The sequence below is a fragment of the Poecilia mexicana genome, unplaced genomic scaffold (genome assembly GCF_051168715.1).
Source record: "Poecilia mexicana isolate PSO_F unplaced genomic scaffold, ASM5116871v1 scaffold_9, whole genome shotgun sequence".
NCBI classification, from domain to species: domain Eukaryota; kingdom Metazoa; phylum Chordata; class Actinopteri; order Cyprinodontiformes; family Poeciliidae; genus Poecilia; species Poecilia mexicana.
The window spans coordinates 120,098-140,061 of NW_028263378.1; the positions used below are offsets into that span (position 1 = coordinate 120,098).

At 46.0% G+C, this 19,964-nt stretch overlaps 1 protein-coding gene across 1 annotated transcript; it reads left to right on the plus strand.

The window, feature by feature from the left end:
• The first annotated feature begins 339 nt into the window (after positions 1–339).
• On the plus strand, positions 340–10,567 carry ntng2a (netrin g2a). The gene is made up of 13 exons (XM_014970790.2): positions 340–654; positions 2,150–2,408; positions 2,574–2,719; positions 2,808–3,046; positions 3,475–3,647; positions 3,727–3,750; positions 5,779–7,410; positions 7,836–7,880; positions 7,990–8,064; positions 9,651–9,818; positions 10,029–10,172; positions 10,248–10,337; positions 10,422–10,567. Exons 1-13 carry the CDS (start codon positions 442–444, stop codon positions 10,550–10,552), a joined length of 3,339 nt encoding a protein of 1,112 aa, XP_014826276.2. The 5' UTR covers positions 340–441; the 3' UTR covers positions 10,553–10,567.
• The last annotated feature ends 9,397 nt before the right edge of the window (positions 10,568–19,964 follow it).

Here is a 19,964-nt window from a genome sequence, read left to right on the forward strand (position 1 = left end):
CGGGTTGTGTAAAACCGGGTGGTGTAGAACCGGGTGATGTAGAACCAGGTGGTGTATGACTGGGTGGTGTAGAACCGGGTGGTGTAAAACTTTGTGGTGTAGAACCAGGTGGTGTCTCTACCCTCCTGGTTCTAGTCAGATCTCCAGCTGCAGCTTCTGGTCTGTCAGTCTGACCTGCTGCAGGAATCAGAGCCACTAAATCCTGGATGAGTTTCTCTGGTCGGAGACTTTAGTCTTCTGGTCCTGAAATGTTCTGCAGCTGCTAGAAGGACCACTGAGGAACTGTGGTTCTGACTGGTTCTGGTTGTTCAGTTTCAGATCCGATGTTTGCCTGGCGACCTCTGACCCCAGCCCGTCATGAAGACCCGGTCCAGGTAGAGGAGGCGGAGCCTGAGAATGAGGCAGCTGATGAACTTCCTGCCTGACTAACTCGGATGCACCATGCCCCCCCCCTTGCTCTTCATCATCATCATCATCTCTCCGTCCTCCTCTCAGCCCAGCGGCCCCTTGGACGTCTGCAGCTTGGGGGCGGGGCCAGGACGGCAGGCCCTCCCCTGTCAACCGCCCCCCACCAACATGAAGGAGTTCATGCAGATCAGAGTCGACCCCCCTGGCATCACCTGTGGAAACCCCCCAGAGAGGTTCTGCACTCTGGTTGGTACTGCCCCCACCCCCGTTCCTCTGGGTGGTCGGGTTCTAGTGGGGGTCGGGTTCTCCACCAGAGGCCTTCATGATTCTGGTCAGCAGATGTTTCTCCAGGGTGGGGCTCCCACGGCCCCCCAGGGTCCGATGGCTGCAGCTGAAGGAGGAAGGCGGAGTCCCCAGAGAGAACCTGCAGAATGACCTTGTTGCTAGGCGACAGAGGGGGCGTGGGAAACATTTTCTGTTTGGATCTGAAATGAAGTCATGGAATATTCCTTCCTCTGATTATTTTAATCTTTATTTATTATTGATACTGGAAGTAGTCAGCCGGGGAGCTCCTGCAGGGCTCGGCGCCACAGCTTGGACACCACAGAGACGCCGTGAGACCCGCTGTCTGGCTAATTGTCCCCATGGGACTTTCATGTTTGAATTATTAATAAATGCTAGATACACTCAAAAAAACTAAATGTTAATGACAAAAGGTGGAAAAAAGTCAAAGAAAATGTTTCATTGGCTCAGAAGCAGTGGCGTCGCCTAGCAACAAGGTCCTCGGTTCAAACCCTTGCAGTCACTCTGCAGGTTCTCTGTCTTCAGTCCAGGAACTCCGGGTGGCCGTCTCTTGTCCCCAGGTCAGAGTGTCTCTGCATTGCCCTGTGATGGACAGCTGATCCTCCATATCCTGAGTCACGAGGAGACCATGGACGGAGCCACATGTTTTTGGCTCTAATGGCCTTTATTTGAAGGTAGTCCGACAGGAAAGAGGGTAATGAGCGAGGGTGAAGACATGTCGGCAGGCCGGGAATCGAACCTGCGACAAAGGCCTCCATGCTTTGGTCATGCTTTGCCCCTGCGCCACCACAGGGGCAGAGCCACATATGAGCTGGCCTTGGTTCTGGTTCTGACCCAGTCCATGGTGTGACAGTTGGCACCAGCAGCCTCAGGGATTAACTCATCAGATTAGAGTCGGTGTTAATCTGCCGGACCAGAGAGGACCAGAACCCGTCCATCTGACCAGAACCCACATGTTGGGTGGTTCTGATGACCCACCGGTCCTCCATCTTTCCTCTTCGTATCACTTCATACCGGTTCTACAACCTCAGTCTGTCTGTAGGGGTGTGAGACTGGACCAGACCTGAACCAACTGGACCCAAACTCACCTGACCCAGTCACCTTACCAGAACTGACTGGAACCAACCCAACTGATCCAGTTGGTCCTCAGTGGGTCCGGTCAGGCCCAGTTGGTCCTCTGTCTTTAGTGTTAAAATAAAAACCAGGCCAGTAGTTTGGTAGTGGGAGCTTCAAAGTCTTTTCACAGACTGACAGTTGACCATTGACCCAGAAGTCGTGTCATCTGACTGACTCTGACAGAGCTGGAAGAGACCGGGTCGGACCTAAAGAAGTCTGAGTCCCTGAACCCAGCTCTGCTCTTTCTATAAACAGAAGTAATAAACAGAAAGTTGAAGGTCCACCACCGGTCCACCTGATGCCTTGTTGGATGTGTTGGCAGGAGAACCCGTACCTGTGCAGCGACGAGTGCGACGCATCCAGCCCTGACTTGTCTCACCCTCCTCAGCTGATGGGAGACAGGGAGAGGGGAGGGCTCATCACCTATTGGCAAACCATCACCTGGTCCAGGTATCCTGAGCCCCTACTGGCTAACATCACTCTGTCATGGAACAAGAGTCTGGAGGTGGTCGATGACATCATCATTACCTTTGAATACGGGAGACCGACCAGCATGGTGCTGGAGAAATCCATGGACAAAGGTAACCTGTCAGCAGTCACTCAGAAAAACCAGCCAAAGTTCAGCACCAGTTTCTAGTGAGGATGTCAGAGATACACAGAAGAACTTTGGGTCGACACCAGGAAGCAGCTGAAGGCTGCCAGCTGGTAAATGTTTCCCCTGACACTGAGTTGCTGTTGTCCTGCAGGTGCAACATGGCAGCCATATCAGTACTATGCTGACGACTGCCTCGAGGCCTTCGGCATGTCACCTAAACAAGTTTCTGACTTGGCGCCGACCAACCTAACCCGGGTCATCTGTACTGAGAAGTACTCCCGCTGGGTTGGGGCCAAGGTGAGTAACTGGACCTGACTTATGTCTCACTGGGACAATAAAATCTCAGGAAAGTCTTTGAAACTCTGTTGACCTCAAACTGCTCCAGGAAGAGAAGAACGTGGTGTTTGAGGTGCGTGCCCGATTTGGTGTGTTCGCTGGGCCAAAGCTCATCAACATGGATGCCCTTTACGTCCGGATGGAGACGATGAAAGGTCTCAGAGACTTCTTTACCTTTTCCAACCTCCGTCTGCGGCTCCTCCGCCCCGCTCTAGGAGGAACCTACGTCCAGAGAGATAACCTACTGAAGTACTTCTACGCCGTTTCCAACATTGACGTACCTGCCAGGTAAGCAAACTCCTGAACTTGCTTACATTTTAGAAACATTTGAGGCATTCATGTACGTGATCAACCAAAAGCCCACCGGCAGCAACCCTCAACTAAGCGTCACGTTCTGCACATCTGAAAGTCCTCAGCTATGTTACAAATACATGACCACATGCTGTTGGCGACGAACAACCACACCTGACCTTAATGATCAGGTCTGGAGATGTGGTGGGGTTAGGTAGGGTTACGTCCAACCCCGGGGCTGGGCTCAAGTGGGGTCAGGTCCGTGGGGGACGTGGTGGATCTTCTGAAACTTCAGCAGGTTTTAACAGATGTTGAGTTTCTCACCACCAAAAGGACAGGCAGGTTCCCAGAGAAGAGATGTGGTTAGGGTCCTGGATTGGGGTCAGGCCTCTCTGATTGGTGCTCCATGCTCGTCTGTTCCTCAGGTGCAAATGCAACCTGCATGCATCTCAGTGTGTGCTGCGGGATGCCACTCTGCAGTGTGAATGTGAGCACAACACTGGCGGACAGGACTGCCAGCGCTGCAGGGGGGGCTTCAGGTCCCGCAGCTGGAGACCAGGATCCTACCTGCCCCTGCCCAGAGGCGCCGCCAACACCTGTACGACCCCCCCACACACACTCATACATAAACCCACACCAGGTGACACAGAACTCCATCCCTACCTTTTGTTTCCCAGGTGAAGCAGCAGGAAGCGCGGTTGGTAAGCAGCATTCATCGCTCGTTTCCTCACCTGTCTGCTCTACTGTCAGTGTTGCATCATTTTTTTTATCATGTTGTTTAAAGGATTCGTCCATTTTATTATTTTTTAATCAATGCAGCTAAACTCACTTTACTTGCCTGTGATTTTCTTGTATGTGAAATTTCTGAGGCTTCAGCCAATCAGCTGAATGGTTACAGAATCCTGACTTCACCATGAGAGAAACACCTGAACCTTCATGACTCCTGGGAGTTAAAGCACCAGCAGATGGTGGAGTTTAATCTGTTTTAATGGTTAATCACCTAACTCACACACACACTCACACACACACGCCTTTACTCAACCTCCACACCAAGCTTTAGCAGCAGCTTTGCAGCTGGTGCCTGACACGCCGTCAGTAACGACTCTGAGTCTCATTAAAGTTGCATTCTATAACTTTAAAAGTTTTACATGTTTGTTAAAAATGTCGCCATGACGATTTAATATGAGACATAATCTGAAAAAAATTTGCTCTTCCCAGTGCTCCCAGTTCCAACTGCAGAAATACACCACTCAGTTAGAAACAACCAATCAGAGCCAGAAGGAGGTGTTGGCGTTGCCAGTCACCTCGTGTACGTGCTGCTCAGACCCTCTGTCTTCCTCTCTGCTTCTCTACAGCTTGTTCATCACAACAGAGCCTGCCATGATTGCTGAGGCTAGTTAGCATAGCCACCTATCACAGCAGTTTTCCTGAAATGGTAGGTTGTTTCTGTCCCATTAGCACATTTAGGAGCATATACATGAGGATGGTTCACAGCACCAAGACCCGCCTCCTGGCTCTGACTGACTGTTTTTTGTCAGTGCATTTCTTCAGACGCCACTAGAGGCTCAGGGAGGATTATGTGTTATATGAAAGAGACATGGCGACAGTCTCAACAAATGCGTTAAAAGAAAAACACAATTTTTTTAAAATGAAAGTTACAAACTGCATAAAACAGTTAGTTTAGTCACCCATAAAGACCATTTTGAGTCATTTTGAACAGAAACCTCTAAGATGCAACAGTGGCAGAGATCAGACGTTAGATGAGACAGTCAGTGGTGGCTGTAGAGCTGCTACCTCAAACCTCTGGACTCTGCTCTCCGTCTGCTTTTGTCCAGAAGCGTTTGGGTTAGAAAAACATTAGAGGTCAGAAAAGATCTCTGCAGAACACAGACGGGAGCATTATTACATCATCTGACAGAACAATCCAAGCAAGTCCAAGGTCAGGCAAAGAAAGGTGGGAGGAAACATCCACATTTCAGCCGACACCTGGGACTTGGAGGAGATTAAGAGTAGCTCAGTGACACCACCCTTTGACTCCACTTCAGACTTCTCCTGTTGTGCAGAAATTGGTTTTGTTTCCATGGTGGAGGAACTTGGTTCCTCTGTTAACACCTGCACCAACATGCCACAGGTTAAAATACGCAAACTAACAGAGTTGGTGGTAGAAATTATACTGTAAAAATGATTCGTATTTCATAAATACAATGGTCACTTTTTACAGATCTTTAAAGGTTTGATGATTGGCAGTTTGTTTGTCAGAGAATCTCCTCCAGACTGAGGATCAGCTGCTGTTGTCTGGAGAAGCTGGAGGTCTTTCTCCAGCTGAGGCCGACATCTTCTCCTCAGAGAACCTGATCCGTGTCAAAGGATCAGAGATATGAAGCCAAAATATTACTGAAAGAAGTTCATGTGTGAAAGTGTGTGGTGTTATATGTTGGGGTAAGAGCGCCATCTCTCTGCTGTTACCTGTACTTGCTGTCATCATTACCTTCTCAGGTGTGAAAATGACTCAAAGATCAATTTTGTGCAGAAGGAGAAGATAGGGAGAAACTGGACCTAAACAGGGACGGAACGGCTCAGTTCGGCCCAAGAACCAACACAGTTCCCCTAAATTAAGACACCAGGATGGAAATGAGACTGGAGAGCTCCCAGTTTAATGTTCTGCAGAGTTCAGCCAGAATTTGTAGAGAACAAAATCACTAAGAGTCATCACTCTTCTTCTCTGACAGCAGCTTCTGATGGACCAGATGGAGTAACTGACATCACGACCTCTGCCACTGACAGCAGCACCAAGCCTGACCTGAACGCTGCTGTTTGGACATCGCCCACTCTGACTGACGATACTTTCACTGGCAGCTCAACTCTTCTGGACAGAACCACTTCCAGCATTTTGTCCATGTTTTACTATTCACTGACTACTTACACAACCACAGGAAGTGCTCTTACTCTACCAGGTGCAGCCAGAAGTTCGATTGCCACTGACCCACAGACTATCACTGCTGCAGAGACAAGTACTGCCACTGGTAGTCCAGTTACGACTGATAACCCTGTATTTGGTAGGACTAGCACTATATCCATGACTGACATGAGCAGTACTACAAATTCTGTCATGGCCGTAGATGTCATCACAGCATCTGACAGTAGTACTGTAGTTTTTACTGCTGTGAGTAGTACTCGTAGTGCTAGTAATGCTGGTGTAACAGGACCTCCTGCAGACATCCGTTCACCCATCAGGACAGCCCAGGGGAAAGTTACCAACAGTCCCAGTAGCACCATTAGCAGCTACAGTGTAGCCAGTAAAAGCTTCACAATCTCAGCCAACACCAGGGATTTGGAGGAGTCTAAGAGTAGCTCAGTGACACCACCCTTTTACTCCACCTTTTCTGGGATTGGTAATACCAACTTGGTGACCAGTGTCATTCCACCTTCTGTTGGTGTAGTGTCATCAACCAGGGCCCAGAATCCAGCAACCATTCCAGAAATCACTCCACCCAGCGAACAGCTGTATTCAGGGGATGCTCTGTCAACTGGAACTACTCCAACCTCTCAGGAAGGAGACGCTCCACCTTCAGCCGGAGTTGACGCTACATCTGTTTCTCCAGATATTCTAGTCAATCCATTGCCCCCTCAAACTGTCCTATTAGATGTAGCAACTCTTCCTGAAGAAGCTAAACCCATTTTAAAAGCCCAGAGTAAGCTTCCTCTTGTGGAACCTCCTGAAGATGTTCGCCTTTATGTACCTTCAGTTTTACCACCTTCAGACGATCCACCAGGCGGCCTGTCATCTAAAACTCAAGAAACTGCAACTGATTTGCCGTCTTCTGAGTTACTTCTGCCAAAGGAATCTCCTCCTGTAGGATCTACTTTGAAAATACCTGCAGAAGCAATATCCTCTAGAGATTCTGACAGTTTGATGGCTGTACCTTCTCCTGATTCAGTGTCAGATATACCTTTTTCTGATTTCCCTTCTCGTAAGAAACTTTCAGAAACACCTCCTCCAGATGTAGAGTCCTCTAGGACTCCTGGCACTTTGACAGATGCACCCCTTCTCTCACTAACTCCACCCACAGCTCCCCTTTCAGCTCCTGGGGCTGATGTAGAGCCATCGGCTCCTTCTGGGGGAGAATTGGAATTGAATCCAGGTTTTGAAACCTTGGATCAATCTAAACTCAGTGCTAATCTAGATGTGGACGAATCACTACAAAATCCAATGCCTAGTTCAGAACAAGCATCCGTTGGTGATCCTGCAACCCAACAAGAAGAAAAGTCTTCTGGGGTGGAAGCAGCTCAGCCATCCGAAGAATTGGCATCTGGGAAAAAGGAGTCTAAAGAAGAAAGGACAGATGAAAGAGATATGAAAGGTATAACTGATTGCATTAAAATATCTCTATATTCAGATAAACTGATCAGAATGACAAGATCAGGAACCTTAAGATTGTTCCAGTCTAAGAAAATGTCATAAAATGATCTACTTATCAGCTTATTAGCGCATTCATGACAAGTTGTAGCTTGAAACACTATAGAATCTCTGCATGGATCTCTTATTTTGAAGTCCAAAAGGAAGTACTTCACGCTCTGCCAATTTGCTTTGACACAGTTTACTTCTGCTTCCTTAGAGGAATCCTCTGGTTTCTACTCATTCTGGAAACAGACAGAAAAGAAGCAGTGTGTCAATGATGCCTGGTTCCGGTTATTAAACATGAAGGCTGTTAAGAACTAAATATAAAGTTCAGTAAAATAATTACCGAATAATTTAAAACCAACATTTTTTGTCTGTTCACAAAAGGAGTCGCCATTTCCAAAAAGGAGGAGAAAGGCTTTGAGAAGAAAGGTACTAACCAACATGGCTGCTGCTTTTATAAGATGTTGTCATGACTGGTCAGACATCTGACCCTTGATCTGTTGTTGCCATGGTTACTCTGATTACTTCATGTTTTAAGCAATCCAGAAGATTCTGATTCCAGGAGGACCAAAGTCCACTCAGCTGTCCAAAATCATTTACGTCAACTTCCAGGGTAAGACCAGCTCCCTCCCAGATCCCCCAACAGGAATCCAGAAACACGGTCCGGTTCTGGATCCAGTCCCAGATCAGAACTTCCTCTGCTAAACATCTAAAATGGATCAGAACCAGCCGGTTCTGATGTTACTGGACCCAGCAGTCAGACTGGACCTTCCAGAACCAGAAGTCCTGGTTCTGGAGCACAGATCTTGGTTAGGGTTAACCCTAAGCCAATTAATGACACTTCCTAACTCGGCTGCCAGACCCCTGTTCTAGAGCGGTTCCTCTAGAGCAGGGGTCCCCCCCAAAGTGGGTCCTGGAGGCCCGGCATCCTGCATGTTGTATTCTCTCCCTGGTAGTAACAACCTTCTCAGCAAGACAATGTTCTGCTTAGGCCTCTAACGATCCATCATTTGTTCCAGGTGCGTTAAACCAGGGAGAGAATAAAACATGCAGGATGCCTCCAGGACCCACTTTGGGGACCCCTGCTCTAGAACGATTCCTTTAGATCAGTTCCTCTAGAACGGAGCAGTTCTTCTAAAGCGGTTCCTTTAGATCAGTTCCTCTAGAACGATTCCTTTAGATTGATTCCTCTAGAACAGAGCAATTCTTCTAAAGCGGTTCTTCTTGATCGGTTCCTCTAGAACGATTCCTTTAGATCAGTTCCTCTAGAACGGAGCAATTCTTCTAAAGCGGTTCTTCTTGATCGGTTCCTCTAGAACAGAGCAGTTCTTCTAAAGCGGTTCCTTTAGATCAGTTCCTCTAGAACGATTCCTTTAGATCGGTTCCTCTAGAACGGAGCAATTCTTCTAAAGCGGTTCTTCTTGATCGGTTCCTCTAGAACAGAGCAGTTCTTCTAAAGCGGTTCCTTTAGATCAGTTCCTCTAGAACGATTCCTTTAGATCGGTTCCTCTAGATTGATTCCTCTAGAACGGAGCAGTTCTTCTAAAGCGGTTCTTCTCGATCGGTTCCTCTAGAATGATTCCTTTAGATTGATTCCTCTACAACGATTCCTTTAGATCGATTCCTCTACAACGATTCCTTTAGATCGGTTCCTCTAGATTGATTCCTCTAGAACAGAGCAATTCTTCTAAAGCGGTTCTTCTCGATCGGTTCCTCTAGAACAATTCCTTGGGATCGGTTCCTCTAGAACGGAACAGTTCTTCTAAAGCGGTTCTTCTCGATCAATTCCTCTAGAATGGAGCTTTTCTTTTGGAACAGTTCTTGTCGGCTCAGTGAAATCCAGAACCCTTCCTGAAGGCCAGCAGAGACTGGACTCATTTCTATGAATAATTCTTCTATTTATTTCTATTTATTTTTTTGTTTCCTTATAAATATTCATAAATCTTCTGTTTCCATTTTCCTCCATATTTTCTTTAATTTCTTTTCCTTTTATTACCAATAATTATTTGACCATTTCATGGTTTGTCTGTTAAATGTTTTAAGAGATTATGTTCCACTTGACCCTATAAATAAAGTTTTACTGACAGTGGGCGGGGCTTCAGGTGAGTCCAGGCTCTAATATATGTGTGTGTGTGTGTGTGTGTGTGTGTGTGTGTGTGTGTGTGTGTGTGTGTGTGTGTGTGTGTGTGTGTCCTCCAGACTGCGAGTGTAACGGTCACTCCAACCGCTGCAGCTACATTGACTTCATCAATGTGGTGACGTGTGTGAGCTGCAAGCACAACACACGAGGACAGAGCTGCCAGTACTGCCGTCTCGGTTACTATAGAAACGCCTCGCTGCCACTGGACGACGACAACATCTGTGCGGGTCGGTAACACCAAACGCATCGACCTGGTCTGGGTCTCTGACATCATCAGCCGGCCGGCAAAACCACGCAGAGAAAACAAGAGTAGATCCTGATGGGTGGCGCCACCTGCTGGTTGATTTATGTTTAACACCCTACGACAATGAGACTAGTGCTAATGCTGATGAAGCTAATGCTAATGATGTTAATGCTAAAGCTGAGTGTGTCCTCAGAGTGCGACTGCGACCCGGACGGCAGCGCGTCTCCTCACTGCTCTGACTCCGGTTTGTGTCGCTGTAAAGCTGGAGCCACCGGGCGGCGCTGTGACTCCTGTGTGTCTGGGTTCACCTGGCGAGGAGGCGGAACCGGGTGCACAGGTACACTTGGTGTTAGCTGCCTGGGTGGCTAAGCTATGCTAGCTGATGACTGATGAACTCTAATCTGTCCCTCAGAAAACCTCTGTGACTCGGAACGGCTGCTCTGCCAGAACGGTGGCACCTGCGTCGACTTCCTGCGCTGCACCTGTCCAGGCAACTCCACAGGTAGCTGTACAGCTGTATGACGTCACAGCTAGGTGTTGCGTGTGGGGTCTGACCAGAAAAGGTGTGTTACATTTGGGTGTGCAGGTCAGTTCTGCGAGCAGAGCGTCTGCACGAAGAAGAGCGGCTGTACTACGACCTCAAAGGGCTCCTCCCCATTGGTGACATCACAGCTTCACCTAGTGACCTTCATCCTAATCAGCTACACCATCAGCTGACCATGCCCCGTTATAGACCACACCCACTATGACATCACAGGTGGAATAAAGATAATTGGTCCTGATTAAAAGCTTACGACCTTCATTTTTTCTGCAGTATGACAGGAAGTGACATCACGCTATTATTCTCAGACTGTTGCATCTGTGAGGTGACTTTTTAGTGTTGAATAGCAAAGAAAACATCGAAAAACCAAGACTGAATACATCTCACTTCCAACATGAACACTACATTACCCAGAATGCTCCTGTGTCCCACAGCGGTGAGAAAATGGGGCGGTGCTGCGATGGTGAAGGCGGAGCTTCAGCTGCTCTGAAACACTTCCTGGCGATGCGCCGATGATCCCAGGAATCCATTCCTCTGTGGACGGATGAAAAATGTCACAATCAGTCCAAAAGTTACAGAAGAACAGGAAGCAAGAAGGAAGGAGGAAGGAACCAGACAGGAACCAGACAGGAAGCAAACAGGAAGCAGGAAGGACATCAGCATTTTTAAACCAACAGTTATTGATTTCCATCTTTTTATTAATAAACAGATTCCAGGAATTAATAATCTCCTTCAGATTCTTTCATTACTGATCATTTTAATCTACAAGTTTGGTCAGATTTAACTTTAGACAGTATGTAAACCTCTGATTTTGAACTCATTTTATGCTAAAAAATATAATTTATGCTGAACTTTAAATAATTATGACATGCAATATATAATTGTCACATAAACAAAAACTAAGGAGTTGCCTAAAAATAATTTCATACTCCATATAATATAAACGCATCAACACACGTATTGACTTACCTTGTGCCGAACCGCTGCCTCTGTTCTCAGCCTGTTCCCGTTGCAGTGGATTTCCTCCGGCATTATTTTCCTCCAACAAATTATTCCACTAAACCAGGGGTGTCAAAGTCAAATGGACGGAGGGCCAAATAAAAAATTTAGCTACAAGCCGAGGGCCGGACTGATCGAATGTTCATTGAAATTTTTTTAAATGACGCATATAGTCTAGTGAACCTAATTGAACCTACTGAAAACCTAACAAATATATTCCAATATGATCAGATAAATAAAGCAATATTTTCTTATGGCTCTGTCAGTAATCTTTAATTTTCAACAGACACAACTGAAATATTTTTAAAATATAATTGGATTGAAATACAATAAAATAAAGTGCAAAAATCTATTAATCCACATATGTCAGAGTCAAGGCATTTAGATGTGTCGCCGGCGAATTACGGTACTGCAAATTTAGATGTGTCGCTGGCGACACATCTAAATTTGCAGTACCGTAATTCCGCCACACGTAGCGCTAAGTGGAAAAATTCCAACGGTTTCTGAAAGGGGAGACGTTGCACTTTCCAGCAAGTATCGGGTTAATACGGTAACTTCGCAGCTGCAGCTGCAGAGAATGTAATTAATCCGGGGGGCACTCGTTTAATAGACGGTATATTTCGGCAATAACTTGGTGGATATTGAAAGTTCCGGTTGTTATGGATACATGGGTAAGTACATCATCTCACAGAACATTTAAAGAACTACTTACAGTTCAAATAAGGAAGATATTTTTTTTCAGACGTTGTGCCGGCTTGCTGCGGTCTGCGGGCCGGTTCTAATAATAAATCAAGATCATCCCAGGGGCCGCAAAAAAACTTCTCGCGGGCCGGATGTGGCCCGCGGGCCTTGACTCTGACATATGTGCACTAAACGAACCACGTACAACTCCCTTTATATCCCCCATCTTCCCATTTCTGACGCTGGATCTTCAATATCCTCAAGCTTTGAAATAGCAGGCAGCTACAAACCGCGTGTTAGCTGTAGTGGCTAAGTTTTGGCTACAGTCCGTTGTCACCTTGATATCAGCTGGAAAATGAAAAAACTAAGCACTGGATGGTACCGACTAATTACTGGACAGGACACAACGGCACACCACAAAACTCAGTCGTTGTACAAATATTTTAAGTTTTGCGTCTTTTTCATGGTACAGATCTTGCAGCTTCGGCCAAGAACTATAGGAGCAAGCAGGACCCGGAACCAACCTATGTGGAATAAATTCAAACAGAAATACGTCACCACCTCTCGTGGCATATACCCCATTATGACTAGTCAAAATTACAATTTAAGAATGACGTGGAAGCCCCTTTGTGGTGTCTAAACAGTTGCCTGCAGAATTTCATGTTTCCTGCACAAAATTGTCAGTAAATGCCACAAATTAGAAAGAGGTCGACAATGTTGGAAATGCGGAGATAGCAAAACTTCATAAACTATAAGACTGCTTCTGATATCTGCAAATAATTTCCTGTTTATTCATTTCTGACGAACCAAATGCAATTAAAAACAGCTTTGAAAAGCTAAAATTGTTATTGCCAAACAATTTTCAACAAGAAAGTGGCTCATTTTCAAACATCTTTTTCGTTTTCTCTATTTTTCATTGTTTTATTAAACTTTCAAATTGCTACATAAGTCAGGGACGTTTTGACTAGACAGAATACCAATTCAAGATATCAGAAATGTCATTCTGACTAGTCGGAATGTCAATTTAAGATATCTTAAATAGAAAAGCTGAGTAATTCAAGATATCTCCAATTCATTTAGAGATATCTTAAAAGGAATTTTGACTAGTCAAGATTACAATTCAAGATATCTATAATTTAGTTTTCACTAGTCAAAACTACATATCTCCTATCCAAAAATACATTTAAGATATTGTAAAGCAAGTGCATAAGTGTTCCAAAAGAGGGTGCTGTTGGTACCACCGCAATCCTGACATGTTTGTCCTGCCGGGGACACCGTAGTGCAGGGGATTTTTGTCCGCGAACTGCTGTGTTCCTTACAGTGTGTTTACTGCCTGTAAGGTAAGCAGTAGCTCCGATAGCCCGGTGTAAAATAAACATTACATTATTATACCGAGATATTTCTATTGGTTCAGATTCCCAGTGTTAAGAGAGGAAAAATTCTTGAACTTTAAAAACCTTTTGACTCGTTAAATCCTCTCTTATGCCTGGGTTCAGAAAAATGCTGTGAGCAAAGACTGAGATCACGCAGAGATAACAGCGTCACAATAATCAGCATTTATTCAAGACAGATGCATTACTATCACCAGACAAACATCACATAACATCAGAAACCTCAGAGCACAAACAACACATGAATTTACCTGAGAGAGAAAAAGACAAAAGATGGAAACGACAAACAAAAAGCAAAGACGTCTTTGGAGAATTGCAAGAGCAAAATCTGATTTGTTACTTCTGTGTAGAAAGTTTTATCTTCTTTTCTTTAATTTATTCAAATAAGGCGTATCTTTGCTCATCCAACCAGGAGCTGTCTCTGACCCTCTCTCTAATACGGTGGCCGACAGGTGCAAATGCGCAGCAAAAGAGAAAACATGCAAACAAAAGAAAAGACACACCCCCGAATTAAATGCAGCAAACAAAAAAGAAAACACCCCCGAATTAGAAAACACCCCCGAATTAAATGCAGCAAACAAAAAAGAAAACACCCCCGAATTAGAAAACACCCCCGAATGAAATGCAGCAAACAAAAAGTGTTGAAAACGGAAGTGCTCCAGACCACTAGGGGGAGACTAACAAAAAATAGCTGTGTCCGAATTCAGGCTCTGCATCCTTTAAAGCGGGTGTTCAGAAAAGCAGCAATGGCGACAAAATAATTTTTGCTGTATTACACTTAAAATTACACAAAATTATTTTTTACAATGTTTTTAGGCGAGAATGTAGATGTGTAGATCTGAAATATCTGCTCGGTTCATTAATAAATCACCTACTTCCAATATTGCTCCGACGTTTTCGGAGATGTCTTCTCCCGCTGCATTAACAGCCAGCTTCACTCGCAAGCTGTCAGCTGGCCGGGCGCTCCATGTAGATATTAATAAAGTATTTAATTTATTCCTGAGCAAATGGGTTTGACTGATTAAAGTTAAGCCTTCAAACATAGTTTATTTAACTGTAATGTCTTACTACCTGAGATCTGGAGAGTATTTGAAAATGAATAATATCCCTTGTATACATTAAACATTTTAGAATCAGACAGATTTTCTTTTTACTATGGAACAACCTTTATTACAAAAGGTGAAGAATAATACAGAAATAAAGAGTAAAAAACAACTGAGTCCGTTTTTTTTCCTTCGCTGCTCTGTGCTTCACGTTGTCACGGTTGCTAAGCAACATAACGCCGAGATGGAGGCTAGGCAGCTAGCCGGAGGCTACAGCTTCTCTCTTCTGGTCGTCCATATTCGTGGCCTTCGAAGGACCCGTCTTCTGTAGATCGGGCCGTTTCTCACATAGACATAATAAAAGGACAGACGCCTAATGGACCGCTCTCGTCTTATCAATACATACTTATATAAGTATACAAACATAAATAAATAATCATTAATACTGAATAATATACATTAGGCTATGCATGATTATGCACGCACACACACACACACACACAGATATATATATATATATATATATATATATAAAAAATTAAAAAAAAAAATTCCCCTCTCACCCTCCGTGGGTGGTCTCTTTCATCCTCTGAGCTCGGGTCCTCTACCAGAGGCCTGGGAGCTTGAGGGTTCTGCGCAGTATCTTGGCTGTGCCTAGAACTGCACATTTCTGGACTGAGATGTCTGATGTTGTTCCTGGGATCTGTTTGAGCCACTGCTCCAGTTTGGGGGTGACTGCCCCGAGGGCCCCGATGACCACAGGCACCACTGTGGTCTTCACCTTCCAGGCCTTCTCCAGTTCCTCTCTGAGGCCCTGGTATTTCTCCAGTTTCTCATGCTCCTTTTTCCTGATGTTGTGGTCACTTGGTATTGCTACATCCACCACAACGGCTTTCCTCTGTTCTTTATCCACCACCACAATGTCCGGTTGGTTCGACATTACCATCTTGTCTGTCTGGATCTGGAAGTCCCACAGGATCTTAGCTCGGTCATTCTCCACCACTTTTGGGGGTGTCCCCCATTTTGACCTCGGGGCTTCCAGTCCATATTCTGCACAGATGTTCCTGTACACTATGCCCGCCACTTGGTTATGTCGTTCCATGTACGCTTTCCCTGCCAGCATCTTGCACCCTGCTGTTATGTGCTGGACTGTCTCAGAGGCCTCCTTGCACAACCTACACCTTGGGTCTTGTCTGGTGTGGTAGATCTGAGCTTCTATTGCTCTGGTGTTTAGGGCCTGTTCCTGGGCGGCCAGGATGAGGGCCTCCGTGCTGTCCTTGAGTCCAGCTTTCTCCAGCCATTGGTAGGATTTCCTGATATCAGCCACTTCAGTTATTTGTCGGTGGTACATCCCATGTAGGGGCTTGTCTTCCCATGATGGTTCCTCCAGCACCTCGTCCTCTGTTCCCCATTGCCTGAGACATTCGCTGAGCACATCGTCCGTTGAGGCTTTGTCCTTGATGTATTTATGGATCTTAGATGTTTCATCCTGGACAGTGGCTCTCACACTCACTAGTCCTCTGCCTCCTTCCTTACGGCTCGTGTACAGTCTCAGGGTGCTGGATTTGGGGTGGAACCCTCCATGCATGGTTAGTAGCTTCCGAGTCTTAACATCCGTGGCCTTCATCTCTTCCATTGGCCAGCTAATTATTCCGGCAGGGTATCTGATTACTGGTAAGGCATAGCTGTTTATTGCACGGATCTTGTTCTTGCCATTGAGCTGGCTTCTCAGGACTTGCCTTATTCGTTGGAGGTATATATATTCGTTGGAGGTATATATATATATATATATATATATATATATATATATATATATATATATATATATATATATATATATATATATATAGCTGACTGTATAGCTCAGTGGGTAGACACCAGTCTACCACCCGGGAGACCGGGGTTCGAATCCGGGCTGGGGCGAGTTACAACAGTGCAATTGTGCAATTGAGCTATGCAGTGTGGGTCCTTAGGCAAGACCCTTGGAGCTATATAGCCTACCTCATAACATGAGAGACATTGATACGCATAACATGCCGGCTCAGACGTCGCCCGGCCAAACAAGGTCTGCGTCAGGTGCTGGGGAACCAGAGCACCTTGATGAAAAATGGGCTACTGGAACAAGACGGAAATGGGCGAGAGACGAAAACATGGATCTGTTGGAATGCTACTACTCAAGTAACCCTAGTCAGAGGGGTTACATGCAAAGACTGAGGGTGGAATGGTTACTTCGACACCCACAGTCTACAATGACTGCCAAACAACTAGTAGCTCAGTGTTCCAACATCCGCAAACGGCAACTGCTATCACAACTTGAGATTGACGAGGTACAACACAAATGCTACGGCAAAAGGGAGGAGCCCAAAGATAAGGTCAGGGGGGAGTTAACTACTCCCCACCCCGAGACTGGGTATACAGCCCCAGTAATGAACGAACTATCAAAGCTGAACGAGACAGCAACTGACCTGAGAGAGAGAATCGTGGCCCGAATGAACACCAGGCAACCCCGACGCCAATTACAACGGCTGAGTGAAGTACCATCAGAAAGTCTCATTGAAGATGTGAATGCAGCATTGAGAACAATCCCTACCAACACCATAACAGAAACCAATGAGCTGATATACAACTCAGCATCAGTGATCCTTGAAATGCTCGGCTATAAGAGCAACTATGAGATATCAAGATAACAAGGAGGGAAGCAATGAAAAGACCAGTACCTAAGAAGTACAGCCAGATGCCCATACCTGAAGCACTCGAAACTGCCAAACAAAGGCAACCCAACCAGCTAAAGTGTACTCTCAATGGCAGGGTACTAACAACAGAGCAGACCCACCAAGGCTGGAGACTGAACAATACTGGAAAGGCATATGGGAGAGGGAGGCGTCCCACAACAGCAATGCACAGTGGCATTGGGAGGTTGTCCACAGCAACCTCCCTGAAGATGTCCAGGGTTCAGTCCCATCCAACTATCGGCCGATAACCTGTCTCTCTACAACATGGAAGCTCATGTCAGGCAGCATAAATAGCAGACCACACAATCACCCTGCAAAACCCGACACACCAACCTGTGCACCGCTTGGATTGATTACAAGAAAGCCTATGACTCGATGATGACTTGGATCATTGAATGCTTAGAGATGTACAACATCAATAGGACTCTAAGAGCCTTCATTGCAAACTCGATGGGGCTGTGGAAAACCACCCTTGAATCCATCAAATGTGGCATATACCAAGGAGATGCTCTGTCCCCACTGCTGTTCTGCATAGGCCTGAACCCCCTTAGCCAAATCATCAACAAGACTGGCTACGGATACCGACTCAAGAATGGGGCATCCTCTACATGGATGACATCAAGCTGTACGCCAAGAACGAGCGAGACATCGACTCACTGATCCACACCACCAGGATCTACAGCACTGACATTGGGATGTCATTCGGACTAGAGAGAAGGGGTCTCACTCCCAGAGGGAACAATAGCAGACATAGAGCACAGCTACAAGTACCTGGGAATACCACAAGCAAATGGCAACCTCGATGAGGTCACAAGGAAAGGAGCCACAGCCAAATACCTCCAACGAATAAGGCAAGTCCTGAGAAGCCAGCTCAATGGCAAGAACAAGATCCGTGCTTTATCTGATTACCAGTAATCAGATAAAGGAACAAGACTCGGAAGCTGCTAACCATGCATGGAGGGTTCCACCCCAAATCTAGCACCCTGAGACTGTACACAAGCCGTAAGGAAGGAGGCAGAGGACTAGTGAGTGTGAGAGCCACTGTCCAGGATGAAACATCCAAGATCCATAAATACATCAAGGACAAAGCCTCAATGGACGATGTGCTCAGCGAATGTCTCAGACAATGGGGAACAGAGGACGAGGTGCTGGAGGAACCATCATGGGAAGACAAGCCCCTACATGGGATGTACCACCGACAAATAACTGAAGTGGCTGATATCAGGAAATCCTACCAATGGCTGGAGAAAGCTGGACTCAAGGACAGCACAGAGGCCCTCATCCTGGCCGCCCAGGAACAGGCCCTAAACACCAGAGCAATAGAGGCTCAGATCTACCACACCAGACAAGACCCAAGGTGTAGGTTGTGCAAGGAGGCCTCTGAGACAGTCCAGCACATAACAGCAGGGTGCAAGATGCTGGCAGGGAAAGCATACATGGAACGACATAACCAAGTGGCGGGCATAGTGTACAGGAACATCTGTGCCGAATATGGACTGGAAGCCCCGAGGTCAAAGTGGGGAACACCCCCAAAGGTGGTGGAGAATGACCGAGCTAAGATCCTGTGGGACTTCCAGATCCAGACAGACAAGATGGTAATGGCGAACCAACCGGACATTGTGGTGGTGGATAAAGAACAGAGGAAAGCCGTTGTGGTGGATGTAGCAATACCAAGTGACCACAACATCAGGAAAAAGGAGCATGAGAAACTGGAGAAATACCAGGGCCTCAGAGAGGAACTGGAGAAGGCCTGGAAGGTGAAGACCACAGTGGTGCCTGTGGTCATAGGGGCCCTCGGGGCAGTCACCCCCAAACTGGAGCAGTGGCTCAAACAGATCCCAGGAACAACATCAGACATCTCAGTCCAGAAATGTGCAGTTCTAGGCACAGCCAAGATACTGCGCAGAACCCTCAAGCTCCCAGGCCTCTGGTAGAGGACCCGAGCTCAGAGGATAAAAGAGACCACCCGCGGAGGGTGAGAAGGGAATTTTTTTTTTTAATATATATATATATAATGTTTTCCAGCCTACGAGTTCTGGTTTAAGAGTGATTCAGCAGCTGAGATTGGGTCCAAAATCCGATACGAGATTCATCCGTGCTGTGCAGTGAATCTGTCTCTCCCTTCTTCCTCACGTCGTAGGAAACCTTCAAAACAAAAACGGGACATTTTCGAGTTATCTTACGTTGACTGAGTTAAATAATTAAATAGCCATTGTCATCTGTGTAAACTTTGCTGGTGAATGTTATGATTTTTATAATATTGTTTCATTTCTATAGTAGGCTCTTGTATCAGATAATCTAAATGTTGGAGAATGACTGAAACATTTTAAGATTTACGGAATCTCGGTTAGCTGTCAGAGCGGGGGCTGAACACCAAGCACTATAGCTAGCATTAGCTGGTATTTCGCCAGTGGACATAAATACAGTATAGTAATATTCTAATCACAAAAATACACAGTAATATGTCCATCTTACTTGCGAAAAGTCTGTCGAGCCCTCACGTCAGTAGTCCGTCGATCCGATCAACAATATTCCGCAGTGCTGAAGGCATCTTCTGCTGTTTTGGTTGAGCAAAGCAAAGTGTATTTGCGCCGGAGCAGCCAATCGTGGGGGGGAGGGTGTACTCTTTTATTATGTCTATGCTTCGAAGGATCAGTTTCTCAGGGCCCTTGAAAGGATGCAGAGCCTGAATTCGGACACAGCTATTTTTTGTTAGACTCCCCCTAGTGGTCTGGAGCACTT

Coding starts and splice junctions, on each gene's coding strand:
- ntng2a (XM_014970790.2), top strand. CDS start 442: ATGCCCCCCCCCTTGCTCTTCATCATCATCATCATCTCTCCGTCCTCC. Junction 655..2,149: donor CAGAGAGGTTCTGCACTCTG/GTTGGTACTGCC, acceptor ATGTGTTGGCAG/GAGAACCCGTACCTGTGCAG. Junction 2,720..2,807: donor CCCGCTGGGTTGGGGCCAAG/GTGAGTAACTGG, acceptor AAACTGCTCCAG/GAAGAGAAGAACGTGGTGTT.